A 21,654-nucleotide genomic window follows, 5' to 3' on the forward strand; every position below is an offset into this window, starting at 1 on the left:
GATAAACTAACGTTAACGTAGTTAACTAACCGCTTTAAAAAATGTGTTGAACTGACGGCGCTGCATACACACACACTGCGCCCCGCCTCACGCATTGAACCCCCTGACGCTGACCGGGCAGGAAGTTTGACTAGTGTGTCTTCCACACGGCATCAGACGACCGAACAGACTGAGAAAATGGCATGAGAAAAGGGGGCAGATGTACCCCTTTGCCCCCGTTTGGATGTGCCTAGTTCAATTTCGTTAGCTAGGTAGCGGTTTTGATGTATTCGTTGAGACTAACGTTAATTTACAGCTAGCTTGGCATCTAGACTTAAGTCCTCCTATACAAATCCTAAAAGTCGCCAAGGGAAATATGGCAAACGTGAAAGTCGCGATTCGAGTTCGACCACTGAATGCAAGGTAAGTTTAAATTAAGTTGCAAAATGTAAATTAACCTTATCTTGGTGGAAGATATCACATGTAGCAAGCTGGGTAGTTAACTTGCTATAAAATGCTAGCTAGCTATAGACTAATTAGCCCGCTCGTTCTCTTCTGCCAACAACTGTCGCTGGCAAGCGACACATCTCCTGGAGCAACGCTAGCCTTGCACGGATAGTGTATCGCTCGGGCAGGAACCTTGGGTAGCTGACTGTCTTGCATGCGAAGCGAATGGAAAATAGCTGGTTAGTTTTCACATATAAAATAACTTTAGCTAAACGTAGAAGATAACGGACGTAATATTTCGGAGCTAGCTAGAGTCTGCACTGAATCTGGGGCTTGTCGAGTGTGTTAATAGTGATAGCTCAGTGTAATTACAGTAAAATTAGCAAAGGTTTCTTTTGGGAACTAAATTTTGTTCTTAGTGCTGTGCTACCTGTCAGAAATGTTGTCCGACTTGATCAGCGCAAGTGCTGCATAACTGGTACTGACGAGTTTTAGAAGCCTCTGGATGTTGAAAACTGTTTATAAAAAGTGTCTAGCTAACTAGCTAACGCCAACTATCTAACACACCCCAGCGTTCAATTAAAAATTAATGACAAATCCAGACTGCTTTGAGAGAAGACCAACCAACAGCAATGCTAGGAATGGGAAAACAAAATGAGCGATTTGTCAATATTGCCCTGTTCCCACACGCGTGTGCTGTGAAAAAACACGCCGAGTCTTGCGGTTAATCCGCTTTCAAGACATTATTAATATAATACGGCACTAAGTGGATTTAGACATCTGGTTCACTGCTCTATTGTCAGTTGGTGTGATTACCTGCTGAGCACCATCCCACGAAGTCCCACCGGCTGTGAAGAAACATCGCTTTATCATGTTAATTTGTTCATCGTTATTAATATTCTGACGGGACTGCAATCTCAGATACTGATTTCGCTGTATGGGTAATCCATAACTGAAGTTGTGAAGTCTGTCACTAGCAAAACATAGAATGTGTTATTCACTGGGAACTGTATCTTCACAAAGTGATTGCTTCTCATATACATATTAGTTCACTTTGTTGTCAGGTATGTGTGTGTGTGTGTGTGTGTGTGTGTATCTATCAAGGTGGCACAGCTGACAGAACACTGCTAATTTGGAGTTGTTCACATTGTTTTCAGTTTCTGCTGAATTGTTTTGTAGCCATTCAGTGCTGAGTACACCCAGCTTTACATATCCTGTGACTGTTAGTCAGTCATCCATTACTGCAGCGAGACCAGTTTTCCTTACAGTTCAGTTTTCGCATTGAAATAAAAACTGATCTCTGGCCGGCTTGATATTATTGTTCACAGAGGAAAAACAGCCTCGTTCCCACCATCCTAGATCCCCCACTGCCACCCCCCAACCCAAGAAAGAAGAAAAAAAAAAAAAAACCCTGCCCCACCTTCCAACATTAGCCAAAATTGCAACAGCATGTTGAGTTAAATTCTCGGGGGGTGGAGCGGGTGGCAGAGAGAGGATATTAAAAGTGAACCGCCACATTGTTCAAAGTTTAGCCCTTTGTTTGTTCATACTCCCATAAGTCCCAGTTCATCATCCTTGCTCTTCCAGCAAAAAAACATCCAATGTGTTTTGCATGACAAAGGGCCTGGTTCACTATGGCTTACTGTTACTGTTATTATGCAAATTTAGGGTTGTTGCCTCTCTCTGTATCTCTCTCTCTCTCTCTCTCTCTCTCTCTCTCTCTCTCTCTCTCTCTCTCCCTCTCCCTCTCCCTCTCCCTCGTTCTCTTCCTCTTCCTCTGTGCATACACATCCTTTCCATTGTAGCCTTCCCTTGTTTTGCAGAGATAATCCTCTGGATTGCTGTGTCAGTAGCACACAGTGTCATTTTGCATGCTGTATTTTAGCATGACAGAGTGACAGGGTGTGTTGTGGCTGGGAGTTCAGTCCTGTGCACTGCTCTTTTGATCCACAGGCAGCGTGGGTACTGTAGTCCTGTATGCAAGGAATACAGGCAGCATGGGTACTGTAGTCCTGTATGTAAGGGGTGAGGATAACTAACACATACCTGGAGAGTAACCATTACTGGGTGTCTAACCAGTAGCCTAATTCATAAATGTTCAATGAATAAAAACACATTTCAAAATATTCAAGGTCAAGTTTTCACAAGGTAAAATATGAATATGAATATGAAATATCAGGTTGTTACCATTAAGACTGCATAAAGTGCTCCCATTTCTTTTTTCTTGACACTAAGAGTGGACTGGGGGGAAATGGAAACAAAAGGTTTTCAAGCAATATTGGTGAAACTCTAATGCAGTGCTCTGTGAAACCACATGTCAAATCCAGTCACTGTGTCTGCCTTTCCATCTTGAAAAACACTGCAGTTATTTACTTTGAATCAGCATGCCCTACCTGATAAGATTTGTGGTATTGCTCACACCGCTAGTTATGTGAGAGTGTTGACGTTTAGGGACTAGGCTAATTGCCTGTTTGTCTTGGGCAGTACGTGGAGAGTGAGAGGGCTTGCCGAACTTGAGTTGACTTGCCCAAAGAAATCAAAACTTCCCTTTAAACTTGTACAGCTATTCTTTAGTTGTTTATGTAGTGATTCACGGTGTGGTGTAGGTCAGCAGGAACTTGGACCGTAAGGAGAGGGAACTCCTCGAAGTTATACAGCTGGATAACTGTTCATTGTCTCACTTTCACTCTCTAGTCGAACCCAAAACAAAGTATTTAGACTTCATTTAATGTAGAGTATTAAAGTTGAGTCATCAGCCATATGCAAAGTTTTTAAATATTTGCACAGGCAGGACAGTGGGGGGGATTACTTTTACGTATACTTGCTTTGTACAATGCAATGAATTTGAATAAATTTTTAGGCCTAGCTGGCAATTATAAGGCCTAGCTTACAATCATAGGGAGCCTATTTTGGGACAGACTTCCAATTAATCATAAATTGCATAGGCCTTAAATTATTCCACCCATTAAAAGGACGGGGGAAAGCCAAAGGCTTGCAGAAAAGCACATTTGTTTCCACTGCAGGATATAAATATTTCCTGAGGTTTATGGCAGTGAAGTACAGTGCACAGTGGGACAGTAACCCACAGGGGAGGCTCGGTGTGACGGGGGACGGAGGGGGGGGGAGTGGATCCCCGCTCTGGATTTGAGCCCGCAGCGGAGACGCTGTCAGCCCAGGGTCACAGCGGGCTCTTCATCCCTCCTCTCCTCCTCCTCCTCCTCCTCCTCTCCTCTCAGCAGTGAGCAGCACTTGCAGGGTTTCCCATCATGGCCGCCGAGTGTGCTGGTGCTGGATTTCACTCTGTTGCATCAGAGAGGCTGGAATCTGCAGCTGGAGCTTATGGCTGGCTTCCTTACGCTCTCTCTCTCCCTCTCCCTCTCCCTTTCTCTATCTCGCTCTCTCTCCCTCTCCCTCCCTCGCTCTCCCTCTCCCTTTCTCTCTCGCTCTCTCTCCCTCTCCCTCCCTTGCTCTCTCTCCCTCTCTCTCTCTCCCTCCCTCCCCCTCTCCCTCTCTTTCTCTCTCTCTCTCCCACGCACACACCAACACACACACACACTAATACACACACTAATACACATACAGCACACATACAAATACACACACACTAATACACATACTGCACATACACAAATACACACACACACACATAAATACACATACACACACACACACACACTAATGCACATACTGTACACACTTACAGCACAGACGCAAATACACGCACAAACGCACATATACACACAAGCATATAGTACATGCACAAATACACACACACAAATGCACACAAATGACAATCTTACCAATTGGCCAAAAGGCACATTATTCAGCAACAAAAGGGCTGTTTTGTCAGACTACTGAAAGATTGAATGTTTTGACACACACATTTCATGAATGCTCTCATGAGCATGTGACAAGCAATCGTTGTATAGCCTAATTTATCTCATTGGCATTTGGGTAAAGAGGCAGTGGTGGAGAGACTCTCTCTGTGGTCCTTTGTTTATTTTCTGACAGGGCACTGCATCTCATGCCCCTCTGCGGTCACATGTCCACGATGCCCCTCCCCTCTCTGACCTTTCACCCTCCGATATCCCTGCACATCCATGTTTGATGTGCGGAGTGAGACTGTCGGCTACACGATAACATGGTGTCATCTGCGCTCCTGCTGGAGAGGGGTGTGTGTGATCTGTTAAGTGTAATGCACTGTGTTCTGTGGTGAACGGAGTGTGTGTGTTGTGTGATAGACTGTGTGTCTGTGTGTGTGTGTGTGTGTGTTTTGTTATAGACTGTGTGTGTGCTCTGTTATAGACTGTGTGTATATTTGTGTGCATGTGTTTTTTGTAATAAACTGCGTGTTTGTGTGTGTGTTGTGTGACAGTGCGCATGGATGCTGTTATAAACTGTGTGTGTGTGTACATGTTTTTTAATTAACTGTGTGTGTTCTGTAATAAACTAGGTGTGTGTGTTTTCTGTAATGGAGTGCATGTGCTCTTTAATAGACTGATGGTAAAAGCCCTGGGGTAGATGCAGCTCGGGGAGTCCCTGTAGAATGCTGGAGGTATCCATGGTGATCCGTACAGTGTGAGCCGCTGTGGAGGGATGTGTGCTTTTCCCTCAGTCTTGGGAACGGCGTTCAGTTAGCATCAGGATAACGACGGTCTCAGTGTGCAATAACACACCCTGACCCCAGAGGAGACTGGGATTGTGCCACGCACACGTGTGTTCAGGATGCGTGTGTGCATGAGATTAAACCAGGGCTGCCCAACCCTGTTCCTGGAGGCCTACTGTCCTGTGGGTTGTCACCCCGCCCTAACAAAGCACACCTGGTTCCTGAAATAAACCGATGTACTTCCAGAAAGGCCAGTAGTTTTACTGCATGGTTCTGCAGTCCCGCTGTCACCCCAGATTTCCATCTCTGTGCTTCTTAAACTGACCCCCCCCCCCACCAACTTCGATCGCTATAACCAATCATCATCAATGGATAATGGTACATAATAAAATAAAATAAAAGTAAATAATAAAAATATATATCTAAAAGTGTCTGAGAAATACTGAAATACAGTGCATTTATAAAAAAAAAAGAAAGAAAGGGAGATCTTTTTTTATACATTTTACCCAGACCCCAGTTTGGGAACCCCTGGCTACAACCAGTCTGTCCTGTCTGGTGTGTTCAGTGTGTGAGGTACTGCTTGGTGCTGACGTGTGTGCGCTTTCTCCGCAGGGAGAGCCAAGATGGCGGCCGGCTAGCCCTGCAGGTGGAGGACAAGGTGGTGAGGGTGAGGAACATGAAGGTGAGTGCGAGTTCACGGCAGATATCACCGCTGATTTCCCCCAAAATGGCCGCACCGAGGCTGCACAGTGTCATTTCTCAGGCTAATGCCGTGATTGCACAGTAAATGCTAAGACTCACTCATTTTGAACAGGGGACCTATAATTTGCTAACTATCCATTAACCCGTTGAAGAGCAGGTTTTTTTCAAACCAGCAGTTATTGTTACATCATCATTGGGATGTTCAATTAAGAACATTCTCATCAACTATTGTACCATAAAATGTGAAAACCAAACGCTTGATATTATCAAATGAAACAGTTCAGTGTTAAGTACTTTCAGTAGGGGCAGCGGTGACTCCTACGCGCTATAACCCAGAATCGCTCAGGCTGTAGGCTCTGTTTACGGACTGCTGGAGAGTACTCCGGTTCTCAGCTAAAGCAGCTGTCGCCAATCGAATTTGTAGGCCTGGTCTGTTCTGACATCTGACCTGTCTGCACACAAGTAGGTGGAGTTGAGGGACTGGGGGGGGAGGGCTTTTTGGGGGAGGGAGCGGTGGGGTGGAGGGGGTGGAGCTGTGGATGGATGAGGGCATCGGAGCTGCAGGATGTTTACAGTGAAGCTCGGCCGCTTCCTGCTCATTTATTCTGCTGTTTATTATAAGAACCCTAACACACACACACACACACACACACACATACACACACACACCAAAATACACATACACGCACAGAGAAATGCACGCGCACACACATTTGGGTTCAGTCTCCGTGGCGTCCCGTTTTAACAGAGGCCGGTGGGTCGGGACGTTGCTTCTTGCTGCTTCCCCGGGACGTCCCAGCACACCTCCAGACTCCCAGAAAAGCTCCGGTGCTGTTAACAGGCCTCTCATCTGTACCGAATAACACGGGGTGTTTATGCTCCTCTGAGCCAGGGCAGTTCAGGTTCTGCCCAGAATCCCAGCTATTCTGGGAATTTCCTCTCCTACTCTAGCAGGGCAGGCGGTAAAAACCTGCTTTTTTTGGGATTTCACGCATCTCGCCGCTGACAGGGGGGGGTGAAAGCACAAAGTGAGGGCAGGGATGGACTCTCAGGATGACAGAGAAGGCGAAATAAGAAGGCTAAATGAACCGCTATGACCTGCAGGATGACTCTTCCAGAAAAGCTCTTGGATTACAGGCGTAGTGGAGGCTAGTGAAATAGAGAATTGTGTCATCCACATTAATTCAATTGACAATGGATTGCCATTATAGTGCATGTCGCCCAAAGATGATTACATTTGGCCTTTCGATTCACTCTTCATAGCAAATTAGATCCATTCCTCGCCAGAACTGAAAATTCCCCATTTCTCACAACCGTACTGGCCAACCATATTTCCATTGAGCCTAACTGAAAAAGCATATGTATTTCTGAATTAACTACAGAATGAATGGTCTTGTGTCTGGATCCTTTGGATTTAAATAGTTATATTTGTGCAAAAAAGTATACATTTTTTTATGGTAATTTTTTAAATGGCATGACATAGCAATACCAGAATCAGTAGTTGGAGAGTCCGTTGCCGTTGTCGTAGGCCTGCGAAACGGCATTGAGATTCGTTTTGAAACGGGTGATATATTGAGGTTACAATTTCGAAGACTGTGGACAGTCTGCTCTGCCGATGCCAATACACAACAATAGGCGAGCCTAAATGGACCCGGCCCACGGTGAGACTCACAAGGCCCCGAGACCAGGAGAAGGGCGGGGGTCATCCGCGGGGAGCGGGGCCGCATGCGCCGTCCCGCCGCGGGGAGATCGGGACCAGCTGGGACGGGGCCTGTGTGGCCCGGGCCCGGCCCGTATCGGGGAGAGGAGCGTGTTTTTTGCAAAGTGGGTCAGTGGAGCGATGGAGAGGAGGAGGGAGGGGGAGGTCAGAGGTGAAAGAGGGAGGAAGTGCAGAAGATGGAGGAATGCGGGGCCGTGTTGATGCTGCTCCTGGTCTGTTTTCGTTTAGTTCTGGTTCCTTGCTCGTTTGGCCGTGGTTTATTTTTACGCTGATGCTGTTGCTACTTTTGGCTGTGCTGGCCTCGTTACTGTGGGGATACCGGCACACACTGCAAGCACAGTGTTTTATATTCATCGCAGTGCAGTGCAGTGCAGTGCGGTGCAGTGGTTAAGGACCTTGGGCTTATATCACAAAGCAGGATTACCGAGTTAGCTGGATAAGTTCAGTCCATTTGTTTTCACTTCAGTCCATGCTCCAGTTTTTGTAGGGTTCCGGGTTTTAATCTGTGAACTTACCCAGCTAACTCAGTAACTCTGCTTTGTGATATACCCTTCTGCATATATAACTTAGAGGTTGCAGGTTTTATTCCCAGGTGGGGGCACAGCCACCGAACCCTTGTCCAAGGCACTGAACCTGAATTTCTCCAGTAAGCACCAGTGGCTGTGTAACTGGGTGGCACGTAAAACTTGTAAACTGTGTAAGTCAGTCTGGACAGCACTGCACACACTGCTGCACTTCAGCTCTTCAGCTGGCAGCTGTGTGATGAAGAACCGAATGAAAGCCAGGGACACAGCTTTATTGTGATGGGATGAATGTCGCTAGTGACAAGTGGTGGCTGAGAGAGAGGGGCCAGAAAGAGAGAGAGAGAGAGCAGAGACAGAGAGAGGGGAGGGAAGGGGAGAGAAATGGATACAGAGTGAGAGAGAGACAGACAAAAAGATTTCCACAGACTCCTCCACAAACGCCTCTGAGGGAGCCTCAGATTGAGATGCCGCAACTTTGCAAAGCCCCCCCCCGCCTTTTCCCCCTGATCAGACACAGAGAGAGATGGAGTGTAGGAGAGAGATGGAGTGGAGGAGAAAGAGACAGACAGCGAGAGAGAGAGGCTTGGCTTAGTATAATCTGGTTGGCCCTCTCCACGCACGCTGCAGATCTGAGTGTAAGCCCCTGAGTCCAGGCCGTCGCTCAGAGTGTAAACAGCTCTGCAGGCTGTAAGGCTGGGCTTTGTGTCCCGCCAATGGGCTGTAAGTAATGAACTCCCCTGTCTCTAAGTGACTGCTCCAGCTCACCCACAATGCACTGGGTCTCAGTGTGACTGCTCCAGTTTACCCACAATGCACCGGGTCTCAGTCAGACTGCACCAGCTTACCCACAATGCACTGGGTTCTAGCGTGACTGCACCATCTTACCCACAATGCACTGGGTCTCTGTGATTCTCCACCAGCTCACCCACAATGCACCGGGTCTCAGCCAGACTGCACCAGCTCTCCAACAATGCACTTGGTCTCTGTGAGACTGCACCAGCTTACCCACAATGCCCTGGGTCTCAGCGTGACTGCATCAGCTCACCCACAATGCACTGGGCCTTAGCCCAGCGGACCCTCAGGACGAGGTCCTCCTGGTGGCCCTTTTTAGGGCACTGGCCCTATAACAAACGGGCTGCTCACTCAGATCCTGATTCCCTCTCCCCTGCACCCCCATAACGTACTATTAGCATGTTCTTTCTGCCAAAATCCATTTGGGACTGGTGTTGTCAGTGTTGCCAGGAGCGACCGCTCATGATACCCAGGCGTGTTGGTGCATGTTTCCGTCTGGCCGCGTGAGAGTCATTGATGTGGAACAGATAAGAGTTAATGGGACAGTGAGGTGTTGCGCTATAGTACAGTAATGGTTTATTAGTATAGTGCTTTATTTGCTGACTAACGGTTGTGGCTGTGCTGGATTCAGTTGGGAGTCATACCTGTTAGCATGCAGCTTCTCGCAATCGTGAATATGCCTTTCTGTTCATTTCATGATATGTTAGACTTCTCTGCAGCACATAAATCTGGTGTTGTTCAAAGTATTTCATAATCCTGTACTTTAGCTTTCAAGCCAGAACTGTTTTATTGGTTTCTCCTTTATTTAACCAGGTGAGTCCCATTGAGATGGTTATCTCTTTTACAAGGGAGCCCTGGCCAAGGGGGGAGCAAGCAGAGATGACACCATAATTTTCAATACAATACAAAAGCACAACACAATTACACATTAATATAAATCTCAAGTAAAACAGCTGCAGACCTCAGTTTTTAACGTCTGAAGTAAACTTTTAAAACCACCCACAGGGATGAAATGGTCCAGGGACGTATATCTGCAGAGGTTACAGGTCTCATGATCTGAATCCCAGCCTGGACTCTTCATTGTCCGAGTCTCAGTTTCTGACTCCTGTCTTTACGTCTGTCTGTCTGTCTGTCTTTCCACAGCTGGACGGACGTCTGGACAGCCCGGCGGATTCCAGAGAGAGGCTGATGGAGTTTGGGTTCGATTACTGCTACTGGTCCGTGGACCCAGAGGCTTCACACTACGCTTCCCAGGAGGAGGTGAGGCCGTGTCCCAGCATGCACTGCTTCCAGTGGGGAGGGTCCCAATCTCTTCACAGGCCATTTGTGTCTTTTACATTTTTTTATTTATTCAAAAAATACATTTTTTAAATGAAATGGCATGTGTTACAGACATGAGAAGACCAAAAACACAAACAAACACAAAGTTCATAAACATAACTTAATACATGGGCAGGCAATTCAGACTTTTACATAAAAAAAGAAAAAAAATGAAGCCAGTTGCGTCCTGCATAATTAGCGGCGGTGTTCTAAAAAGGGATCCATTAAACACAGCCACCCCGCCCGCACCGCATCTGGGCGGCCTGTAGCGTAGTGGTTAAGGTACATGACTGGGACCCGCAAGGTCGGCGGTTCTAATCCCGGTGTAGCCACAATAAGATCCGCACAGCCGTTGGGCCCTTGAGCAAAGGCCCTTAACCCTGCATTGCTCCAGGGGAGGATTGTCTCCTGCTTAGTCTAATCAACTGTACGTCGCTCTGGATAAGAGCGTCTGCCAAATGCCATTAATATAATGTAATGCATCCTCAAACTGAGCCCTGTTACGTAAATGAGCGTATGCCTGTTTACGCAGATTTGTATCAGCCTGTGGTGTTCCTCTGTTGGTCTGGTGTCCCCAGCCTCGGTCCCGGTCCGATAAGATCTCCCCGTGTTCCTGCACCGCGGGGCCAAGCCCATCCTGTGGCGCAGAGCGGGAAACACGCTCGCTTTACCGATTTAGCCCGGGAGAGGGGGGTTTGCCTTCCCCTCATCCCTCCATCCCCCATGCCTCCATCCCTCCATCCCCCTTCCCCTCATCCCTCCATCCCCCATCCCCTATGCCTCCATCCCTCCATCCCCCTTCCCCTCATCCCTCCATCTCCCCTTTCCCCATCCCCATGCCTCCATCTCTCCATCCCCCCTTCCCCTCATCCCTCCATCTCCCCTTTCCCCCATCCCCCATGCCTCCATCCCTCCACCCCCCCTTCCCCTCATCCCTCCATCCCCCTTTCCGCCATCCCTCCATCCCAAGAGGAGGAAAAACAGCAGGAGAAACAGAGAGAGTGATCCCCTGTGGATCAGAACCATCTCTCCCTGGCTGTGGCTTAACTTATGGAGTTACAGCGGTAAAGTCTTCCATTATCTCCATCTGCCTGGGGGGTTAGACAGGGTCCGAGGTGGGGGGGATCAAATCACTCCATTTGGGAGTCGAAGGTCAGAGACGGATCTTTCACCCAGTGTCTGCTGGGATAGGCTCCAGCACCCCCCCCCCCCCCCCCCCCCATCCTCCTTCTTCGTAGCTCTGGCCCAGACTGTATGGTTGGATCCGCTTCAGTGTGAAGACAGAATTATTCTTGTCAGTCAAGCAGGAAGGCGATGGTGCAGCGGCCCTCTCCTGAGGTGTCGTAACCCTGAAGAGCCGTCATTACCAGAGTATAAAGCCGTCAGACTGAAAGGGCTTTCTGAAATCCTGTCGTCTGGACGTTACAGTCAGGGCCCTGCTGACAGAGCAGTGAATTTGTGGAGCTAAATCAGTGCGCTTCAGGGATCATCGAATCTGGCCGTCGAATTCAAATTCAGCCCTGGTTTTCTTTCCTCCCGGGTAATTAGCTAAACAGTTAGTGTCGGAGATTGGCCAGACCGTTTTCACATCTGACTCCCAGCCAGAGGGAGGGTGGAAATCCAGCAGGTCTCGGCCCTCGAGGATCGTGATTTCAGTAACACGGGTGTGTAGCCTTCAGCAGTGGTTCACCAAACAATGGGAAAAGGCCACAGGCAGACACATTGTATAAGAGTGTGAGAATCGGAGGTTCTGCCTGCCCCTTGTCGATGGGACGGTCCCGGCCAGACCCCCCCGGGAGCAGAGCCGTCCCACGCACAGCCCGAAATCCGCCGGGCCAGCACTTCTCCCCTCTGCGTTCTGCCCAGTCACGGCCCGCCTCGCTGGCAGTGACGTTCCCCCCGCGGGGCCCGGGAGAAGAATCGGGCCTCTGTTCCCCCGGCCGGAGAACCCGCTCCCCCCCGGCACCCGCACCGCGTCCTGGGGTGGGCGGGGGTCTGGCACGGCCAGAGGCTCCGAGACTTCGGCCCGGCTTCCCGGGACCCCTTTCACCCCTTTCACAATGAGCGAAACCGCCTCGACTCTTTAAAACTTCCACAAAATGGCGCCGTTCCCCTCTGAATTCCTAGCGTGGGAGGAAGTCTTCAGCGCCAAATATGTCAATAGATTATGGCTGCAGTTTATCCAGTTTTCTGCTTACTGTACGCCTGGTGCAATGACCTTCACTCCTGGTCCTAGTGGGACGAGGGGGGGTCTGGTGGTTTTTTCACCTTAATATCAGCAACCAATTCAGAGCCAAGAAACCAGGGGAGGTGAGTTAACTGTGTAATTGACATTGATCGGTTAAGTACCAAGTGACAACAACAAAACCAAACACACCCTATGGCCCCCGAGGACCAGGAATGAAGATCGCTGCTCTTGTGGCATTGCAATTCTAATCTACATTTAGCTCCTTTAATTGACTCAGGTTTGTACCTTCTCTCAACACCTAGGATTGTGCCGTGTTTCAGGCCCTATAAGTGAAAATAATTTCCCTCTCTACAGCCTTTTACAAGCTCCAAGCGAGTGTCAGGCGGCCTGTTACACCCTGGGCCGTGTTGTGTTTCACAGGCAGGGCGGTCCAGCCAACAGCAGGCAGTAAATAACCGGCCTGTAGCATAATGAACTAGCGGATGGTCTGTTTGCCGTTATCTGCTGTTGTTTCCTGTTGTACCACAACAAAGGAGTGCGGAGGGAGGCCGGGACCGAGGGAGGCGAAGGATGTCACCGCGAACGCGTGCTGGGCGGGAGAGGAAGACGGGGGGGTTGATTGAGCTGTGGCAAGGGTGCGAGGGTTCATTTCGTCCGTCGCTCACAGACGGGGGGAAACCCGATAAGCGGGAGGGCGACGGACGGATGGGCCGGTCGATGGGAACAGTTGGTGCTTTGTGTGTGCTGTCGTTTTAGTGAGCGCTTTACAACCTTATAACCTCACTCAGCCACTCAGCCGCTGCCTCCTGGGGCTGTGATGTCATTGCCTGAAGTGGCAGCATATATGCACACATAGCTGTACACGCACACGCGCACATACACACACGCGCACACACACACGTAGCACACACACACACATACACTGACACACATAGCACACACACATGCAGCACACACACACACACATACACTGACACGCACACACGCATAGCACACACACACACACACACGCACACACACACACATACACTCACATACCACACACATACACATACACATGTACAAGTACAAATACACAACACACACATACAATGCTGGACACAGAAATACAGAAATACACACACACACACACACAGGCACTTACACACACACGTACAAGTTCAAACACACATGCATACAATCACAACACACACCACATGCATACACACACATGTACAAGTACAAACACTAAACACACACACACACACATACAGTACTGTACACACACAGCTCATCTATGGTGTAATCTCCTTTGTTTCTGCTGTAGTCCAGTCTTGTGTGTTATGGTTACTATTTGTTTATCATTACACAGTTGAAAAAGAGCGCTTTGGCTGACTTTGTATGTTTTTTTTAAAACCTAATCTCAGCCTGGCTCCTCTCATCCCAAATTCTCAGAAAAAGTTAAAAAACGAAACAATGTCATGTTCATTCCCCCGGGTGCGCCTTGTTTATAAGTGAAAAGTGATTTTTGGAATGAGAACGCTGGTTTTGTGACTGAAGGGGGTCCATTTTGGAATGAGAAACCAACGCTGGTTTTGTGACTGAGGGGGTCTCCATTTTGGACTGTGAAACCAGTGCTGGTTTTGTGACTGAGGGGGTCTCCATTTTGGACTGTGAAACCAGTGCTGGTTTTATGACTGAGGGGGTCTCCATTTTGGACTGTGAAACCAGTGCTGGTTTTGTGACTGAGGGGGTCTCCATTTTGGACTGTGAAACCAGTGCTGGTTTTGTGACTGAGGGGGTCTCCATTCTGGACTGTGAAACCAGTGCTGGTTTTGTGACTGAGGGGGTCTCCATTCTGGACTGTGAAACCAGTGCTGGTTTTGTGACTGAGGGGGTCTCCATTCTGGAGAGAGTTGGAACCCTGAGGCGGTGCTCGATTGTGGGAGCAGAGTGGACCCCGCCCCTGAGAGTGTGATTGACAGATCAGCTGCCTGGGCTGGGCTTCCTGTTGGCTCCTGGGGGACCCAGAGTATCTCAGCCCCAGGGCGGGGGGGAGGGGGGGGTGGCGGGGGGCGGAGGTGGGGGCGGGCATGTCTGTGCTCTCCACATCACGTCAGACCCCAATGTTTTCTTCTGATAGCTGGTTCAGATGGGCGTACCTTTATGTGGGAACGAGATGGTGGGTTTCCTTGGAGAGAAGGAAAAAGAGTGTGTGTGTGTGTGTGTGTGTGCGTATGTATATGTGAGTGTATATCAGTGCATGTGTGTGCATATGTATGTGTGTGTGTATGTGCATGTGTGTGTGCGCTTGTGTTTAGCATATGCATTCCAGTGCAGGCTGGCCAGTGAGCCATGTGTGTGCTTGTGTGTGCTTGTGTGTATCTGTGTATATCTGTGTATGTGTGTGTATTTGTGTATATGTATATGTGTGTGTGTATGTGTGTGTGTCTGCGCATGTCTGTGTGTATGTGTGTGTGTGTGTGTGTGTGTGTGTGTGTGTGCGCGCGTGAGAGTGTCTATGTATGTGTGTGTGTGTAAGTGTGCATGCGTGCGTGTGTCTGTGTGTGTGTGTGTGTGTGTGTGTGTGTGTGTGTGTGTGTGTGTGAGCGCTTGGGGGCGTTTAATGGGGGCAGCAGGGGATCGGGACAAAGAGCCGTAATGAAACCCGTCTGTGGGCCAGAGGGAGAAAGGTCCGGCGCTAACATTACCCACTTTAACAGGCTTCATCCTCAGAGCGGTTAGACTCAGGGAGAGAGCGTACCCACTCTAACAGGCTTCATCCTCAGAGCGGTTAGACTCAGGGAGAGAGCGTACCCACTCTAACAGGCTTCATTCTCAGAGCGGTTAGACTCAGGGAGAGAGCGTACCCACTTTAACAGGCTTCATTCTCAGAGCGGTTAGACTCAGGGAGAGAGCGTACCCACTTTAACAGGCTTCATTCTCAGAGCGATTAAACTCAGGGAGAGAGCGTACCCACTTTAACAGGCTTCATTCTCAGAGCGGTTAGACTCAGGGAGAGAGCGTACCCACTTTAACAGGCTTCATTCTCCGAGCGGTTAGACTCAGGGAGAGAGCGTACCCACTTTAACAGGCTTCATTCTCAGAGCGGTTAGACTCAGGGAGAGAGCGTACCCACTTTAACAGGCTTCATTCTCAGAGCGGTTAGACTCAGGGAGAGAGCGTACCCACTCTAACAGGCTTCATTCTCAGAGTGGTTAGACTCAGGGAGAGAGCGAAGCTGCCACTGTAGTGCTGAGAAACACGAGGAACAGCAGCGGCCGGGGGGGGGAAGTTACGGCCAATCGCATACGGTGACGTGACTCATCCACACAAATTGCTGGGGGATACCGTGTATGGTCCTGCAGAAACGCATAAGAACGACTGTGATTTTAGCTTGACTCTGGACTGATTTAGGTTGACTGTGGACTGACTTAGGTTGTCTGTGGACTGACTTAGGTTGTCTGTGGACTGATTTAGGTTGACTGTGGACTGACTTAGGTTGTCTGTGGACTGATTTAGGTTGACTGTGGACTGACTTAGGTTGTCTGTGGACCGATTTAGGTTGACTGTGGACTGACTTAGGTTGTCTGTGGACCGATTTAGGTTGACTGTGGACTGACTTAGGTTCTCTGTGGACCGATTTAGGTTGACTGTAGACTGTATGGTTTTAACAGTGGGGGACAGGGCTGGGTGGGGTCCAGGGAGGGGGGGGGTGTTGTCGAACCCCAGACCCTCCCCACCCTCTCCCAGGGTCCCGTGCCCAGAGCACAGCTGCCTGGGTTTAAACGCCGTAGCCCGTTTCGTTTCGGGTTTTTTTCACGACGGAATTTCACTCTGCGCACGTCATTGGCCTCGGAGCGCGGCACAAAGCTGGTTTTCATTAGCAGATGAAGTCAGAGCTTTCTGTGTTTTGTTTCCTGCTCACCCCCCCCCCCCGCCCCCCTCCTCTTCCCCTGACCCCCCCCCCGCCGGTTTGATTCTGCGCTCCCCGTTTCTGGGTTTGTGTGTCAGTGGCGCGGTGCAGCCGGGAAGAATGGCCGTTCTGTGTGCCTCTGGGGGCTTCTCCCGCCGGGGGCTTCTCCCGCCGGGCGCGGCGGAAAGGCTCCGCAGATCCGCAAGGCCGGCTCCCCGCTCGCCGACACAATCGGCCCGTCCGTACAGTTAACATCGTCACCCGCGTTCCGTTCTCGCTCGACGCTTTGATTTTCAACGCTGTCGCACGTATTTTGTATTGTTTTGTATTAGGTGTTGTGTTGTATTGTATTGTATTGTGGCACTCGGGGGTTATTGTAGCTGCCAACAGTGGTGTTGTAGTTCAAGTTGATGTATTCTTCAAGGGTTCCAACTGTATCTGTTTGGTCACGCTAGGACTCGGAACCGTACTGTCCTCTAGGGTCCTCATTGCACTTGTCTCTGTGTTTGACCTGCACTTCGTTGTATGTCGATCTGGAAAAGAGAGTCTGCTAAATGCCGGTAATGTAATGTACCATAAAAAGTATAAGAATGTACATAAGAACGCTTCAAGTGAAGTCATTCGCAAGCTGAAGATATGGAAGCTAGTCGATGACACTTTGCTGAAGGTAATTGCAGGAGATGAGAGTGTTCTATAATAACGTTGTCATGACAGCCTCGGGGTCAAAGTTCAATATCATTTAAGTCTCTGGGATGAGCACAGCGATGATAACAAGGACCTGTCACTCTGGCATAAACCATAGAAGTCGTTGCAACCGAGCATCAAATGTGACAATTTCAGGGAGGCTGTCGAATCCAAATCCAGCCCTGGTTTTCTACCCTCCCGGGTAATTAGCTGAACGATCACTGCTGCGGTTTGGCCAAACTGTATTCACACCTGACTCCCAGGTAAAGGGAGGGTGGAAAACCAGCAGGTCTCGGGCCTTGAGGATCGTGATTTGAATAACAGAACTGGAGAGAGAGGAGAGAGCTCTCTCAGCTCCTTATCTCTGGACCTTACAGTAAGGGCCCTGCTGACAGAGCAGTGAATGTGTGGAGATAAGCAAGGAACAGCCTCCTCAATTCCAAACGCAACAAATCACGCAAACCAAGCTCGTAACTTGCTGACAAGATTATACAAACTAAAGCGAAATTGAGTGTTTAAGCACCAATAATCTGCAGTCTAGTGTGTGGTTATGAAGGTTCGCTTTGCAAACTTCTCCAGAATTAATCATAGCAGTGGACCACTGCAGTGCCGAGTTTTTATTTTTCCCAACGGGAAAATGCATCATTCCTAAGCTCTTCCTTCTGGCGAGGATCGTCTCCTGCCTCCAGAAGGCTGAAATTCCAGCGCGGCCTGGGGAAGTGATTCACTACTGTATGCACACGGCGGCCTGTTTTCGGCCGAACCACGCCACGCCACGCCAGGCCAGGCCAGGCCAGCTGCTCGGAGCAGTTGCTGCGGCAGATGGGGGCAGGGGCCGGCTTTCGCAGAGATTAAGTTTGATTAGCGCGCCTGTCCGCGTGCCTCTGTGGCTGCGTGTTTACGTACAGGCATGAATAATGGAGGACAGAGCATCTCTTCAGTCCCCCGGGGGCCCCTCCCCCACCCATGCACATCTGACCTACAAACTCTGTGGAAGTATGACAAACAAGAGGAGTTGAGCTAATGCCAGTGAACTCTTTATCCTTTCCTCCCTCCCTCTTTCGCTCCCTCTCTCACACTCTCGTTCTTTATCTAACTCTCTCCTTATCTCTCTTTCTCTCATGCTGTGGAGCCTCCATGTCTTTCTCAGTGGATGAAACCACATTAGTTATCGCGAACAAAAAAAATGAACATACAGCAACAATATTCAGTATGTGCTGACACAACTGTGTTTGTGTAACCCAGCTGGAAACGGAGACAGAATCAGTCCCAGGGACGCGTGTGACGGGTGCAGGAAGGCCCAGTGGACTCTCATGGACAGGAAGTCGCTGTTGTGTATATCTGTATATCTGCTACTAGTGGAGCACTCGGTCCTCACAAACCCAGAGAGCGTTTGGTCGTAGACGTGGAAACCTCAGTCTCTCCAGTCTGTTGCCCTGAGCTTCCTGTGTGCTCCTGTGGTCCTTATTTTGGGCTTTTATTCATTACATTACATTACATTAATGGCATATGGCAGACGCTCTTATCCAGAGCGACGTACGACAAAGTGCATACCCATAACCAGGGATAAGTGCGCTGAAAGACCTGAGAGGGAAGTAATTTCGACTGCTACCTGTACGACAAATATATCGTAATACCGCAACACGCAAATTTATGAATAAACTTCTTACCTAGCCAAACAAAACTAGCAAAGGCATCGTCCTATTCCATGAAGTTGTCCGGGTAAGGAGATCGAGACTTGGTCTGATTGTCCTGGTTGTTGAGCACCTATTTAGTGCTTCTTTATTTAGCATGCCATAACAAAACACAGCAGGCCATTCAGCCCAGCAATGCCTGCCTTTTCCTACCACCAAAATGTATCTTCTGCTTAGTTTGCCTAAAAGCTAGATAGTGTCTAACACCGTATCAAGCCTGGTCTTGAAAACTCCCAGAATTTCTGCCTCGAATACATGACTACTCTCTGTGTGGAAAAGTACGTCTGAATGTCTATGTGGAATTCATCCTATGTGGAATTTATCCTTTGCTACTTTGCATTTTATGCCCCCTCGTTCTGCTAACAGAACCCAACCTGTTGAATCTCCTGTTATTTAGCTGGCTGGTAGCATGTAAGGCTTTTTGTAGCACGTGTAGTGTCTGTGTGGCATGTGTAGCGCGTAGCGTGTTTACCGTGCGTAGCACGTGTAGCGCGTTGGGCATTGTCTTTGTAGCGTGTGTAGAGCGTGTGTGGGGTGTACCCTGTGTAGCGTGCGTAATGCGTGTGGCGTGTTTGGCATCGTTGGGCATCGTTTTTGTCGAGCGTGTGCCGCGTGTGTGGCGTGTATACCGCGTGTAGCGTGTTTTTTGGCTGCTGCTGCAGCAGGAGATGGAGAGTACGGCGTGGAGCTGTGGCTCCAGACCGCGCCCTGGTCGGGGGTGCAGCCGGAGGGGGGCAGGGTGGGGTGGGGTGGGTGGGGTGGGGTGGGGGGGGGAGTTTGGGGAACGGGGGAGTTTTCCAGCTCCGCTGCGGCTCAGACCACTTTAAAGAGCCTCTCTGCCGTCAGCAGCCCCAGGATTACAGCGCCTCTCTGAGCGCGCTCATTACAGAGACGCCCTCCGGCCCCCCGGCTGAAACATCAGCCCTGGTGGTCACATCTACAGCCGGTGTGTGTGTGTGTGTGTGTGTGTGTGTGTGTGCGTGTGCGTGTGCGTGTGCGTGTGCGTGTGCGTGTGCGTGTGTGGAGGGGGGGGTCTTTAGTGTCCACACCCATGAGCCGAAACCCAGTCTCAGGACTGCTGCAATACATGTCTGAAGCTGAGACGACACAAGTGTATTGGGTACAGTGTGTGTGTGTGTGTGTGGAGGGGGGGCGCGGGGGGGGTCTTTAGTGTACACACCCATGAGCCGAAACCCAGACGCTGGTCTCAGGACTGCTGCAATACATGTCTGAAGCTGAGACGACACGAGTCTATTGGGTACAGTGTGTGTGTGTGTGTGTGAGAGAGAAATTGTGTGTATGAATGTGTGTCTCTGTGTGTGAGAGAGACTGTGTGCATGTACATACGTGATTGTCAGTGCCTGTGCATGCACACGGATGTGTGTTTAAGCATGTATGCGGACGTGTGTTTATGCGTGTGCGTATACATACGCGCGGGCATCCATTTGTAAAGAGAGGTGCTTGTGTTCACTGGGCTCACAGCTGTCCGGTGCTTTAAACGACGCACGTGGACACCACAGCAACATCCACACCCAGGTCCTGTATCTCTGAGCTCACCGGCCCCCTTCCCTCCCCCTCTCTGGCTCTACTGACCCACTTTGGGACACAGCCTACCCCCCGCCCCCACCCCTCCGTCCCGGGTCTCCGGTCACTCAGTCAGTCCCCCCCCCCCCTTGGCCTCACGTGGGGCGATGGGTCCGGCCCTCGTCTCCCTGTCCCGGGGTTCTGTATTCTCTCCTGGCGTCTGTGTTTTCTTCCTGCTTGAGAAAAGTCGGGGCCCGGTCTCATTGTTTGCAGATGGCAACGCTTCCTTTTTGGTTTTATTCAAACAATGCTCAGATTTTTATTTTTTTTCACCATTATGACATCAACACTAAACCCCCCACCCTGAACTCATCACAAACATGCGTGCGCACACACACACATACACACTCCTCGACCTCGCCTCATTTCCTGTTGATTTGTGTGTTTTGTCTGAAGGGTTTTGGGTCCTGTCAATGGGGAGAGAGAGAGAGAGAGAGAGAGAGAGAGAGAGAGAGAGAGAGGGGCGGAGTTAACTGACCCAGTCTGTTCCACAGTCCCCAGATGTTTTACCTGTCGACCAACGTTTGTATTGAGCCTGTGCATTCTTTAGACCAGGGGCCATCAACTCTGTCCCTCAAATCCAAATCCAGCCCTGGTTTTCTTTCCACCTGGGTAATTAGTGCTCCTGATTGGCCAGACTGTCTTCACACCTGACTCAGGTAAAGGGAGGGTGGAAAACCAGAAAGTCTTGGCCCTCGAGGACCGTGAGCTGCTGGTGTTTGCTTTAGAGCCTCTCTCTCTTATTTTTAAAATGAACAAAGTGCTCACTTGTAAACAGTACAGTCGTCAGCACTTTGGGAATATGTAATTATGTGCGTGCATTTTTCATTTCTTCCAGATTTACATATGACATTGACACACATAGTAAGTTAATAGAATATGGTAATATTTGCTGACAATGTCCCCTTTGATTGGGATGAATGAGCCGGACTGATAGATGACCCGCACTGAGAGTGGATTGTTCCATAAAGAAGGATGGGGGTGTGTCCTGGAGATGGTCTCTCATACAGGATTGCATGTGTGACGGTGATTTGTTAAATCGTCTTCGGAAAGACAGACCGAGTCTTGTGTGTGTGTGTGTGTGTGTGAGAGACAGAGAGACAGAGAGACAGAGAGTGAAAGAGGGGTGGGTATTCTCTTTTTCATGACCTCTGGAAAGCATCCTGTGTAGATCTCTGTAGGGGTCATTCCAGATCAAGGCCTTGAACAAGCGTCCTTTGTGTTTGTTAGGATGCAGACGGAAACTCCCCTCTAATTTACCACGGAAGGAGAGGGAGGGCTGTGGCTCTGTGTCATGTGATCTCGGAGGCTCGCTGGTCTTCGCTTCGTTTGGGCTGTTCTGCTCTGATGCCTAAAGGACCGTAAATAAGGACCGTAAACTCCCTGAGGAAGCTGAACATTTTAATGTTCGCAATGAACTAGCCCTGTTGTAAAGGCATTTGAAAATATTAAATTTAATCTATATTTACCACTTCGGGTTTGCCTTACGATTTTTCCCGAAGAGCACCTTCATTCCCAG

At 49.4% G+C, this 21,654-nt stretch overlaps 1 protein-coding gene across 1 annotated transcript in view; it reads left to right on the plus strand.

The window, feature by feature from the left end:
• Positions 1-145: 145 nt before the first annotated feature.
• Positions 146-21,654, plus strand: part of stard9 (StAR-related lipid transfer (START) domain containing 9) — a 53,070-nt gene continuing 31,561 nt past the window's right edge. Inside the window, exons 1-3 of the mRNA XM_061260071.1 lie at positions 146-402; positions 5,645-5,714; positions 9,914-10,030. Coding sequence (XP_061116055.1) covers positions 356-402; positions 5,645-5,714; positions 9,914-10,030 — 234 coding nt within the window. The 5' untranslated portion in view covers positions 146-355. The remainder of the gene's footprint in view (positions 403-5,644; positions 5,715-9,913; positions 10,031-21,654) is intronic.

The sequence above is a fragment of the Conger conger genome, chromosome 1 (genome assembly GCF_963514075.1).
Source record: "Conger conger chromosome 1, fConCon1.1, whole genome shotgun sequence".
In the NCBI taxonomy this organism is placed as follows: domain Eukaryota; kingdom Metazoa; phylum Chordata; class Actinopteri; order Anguilliformes; family Congridae; genus Conger; species Conger conger.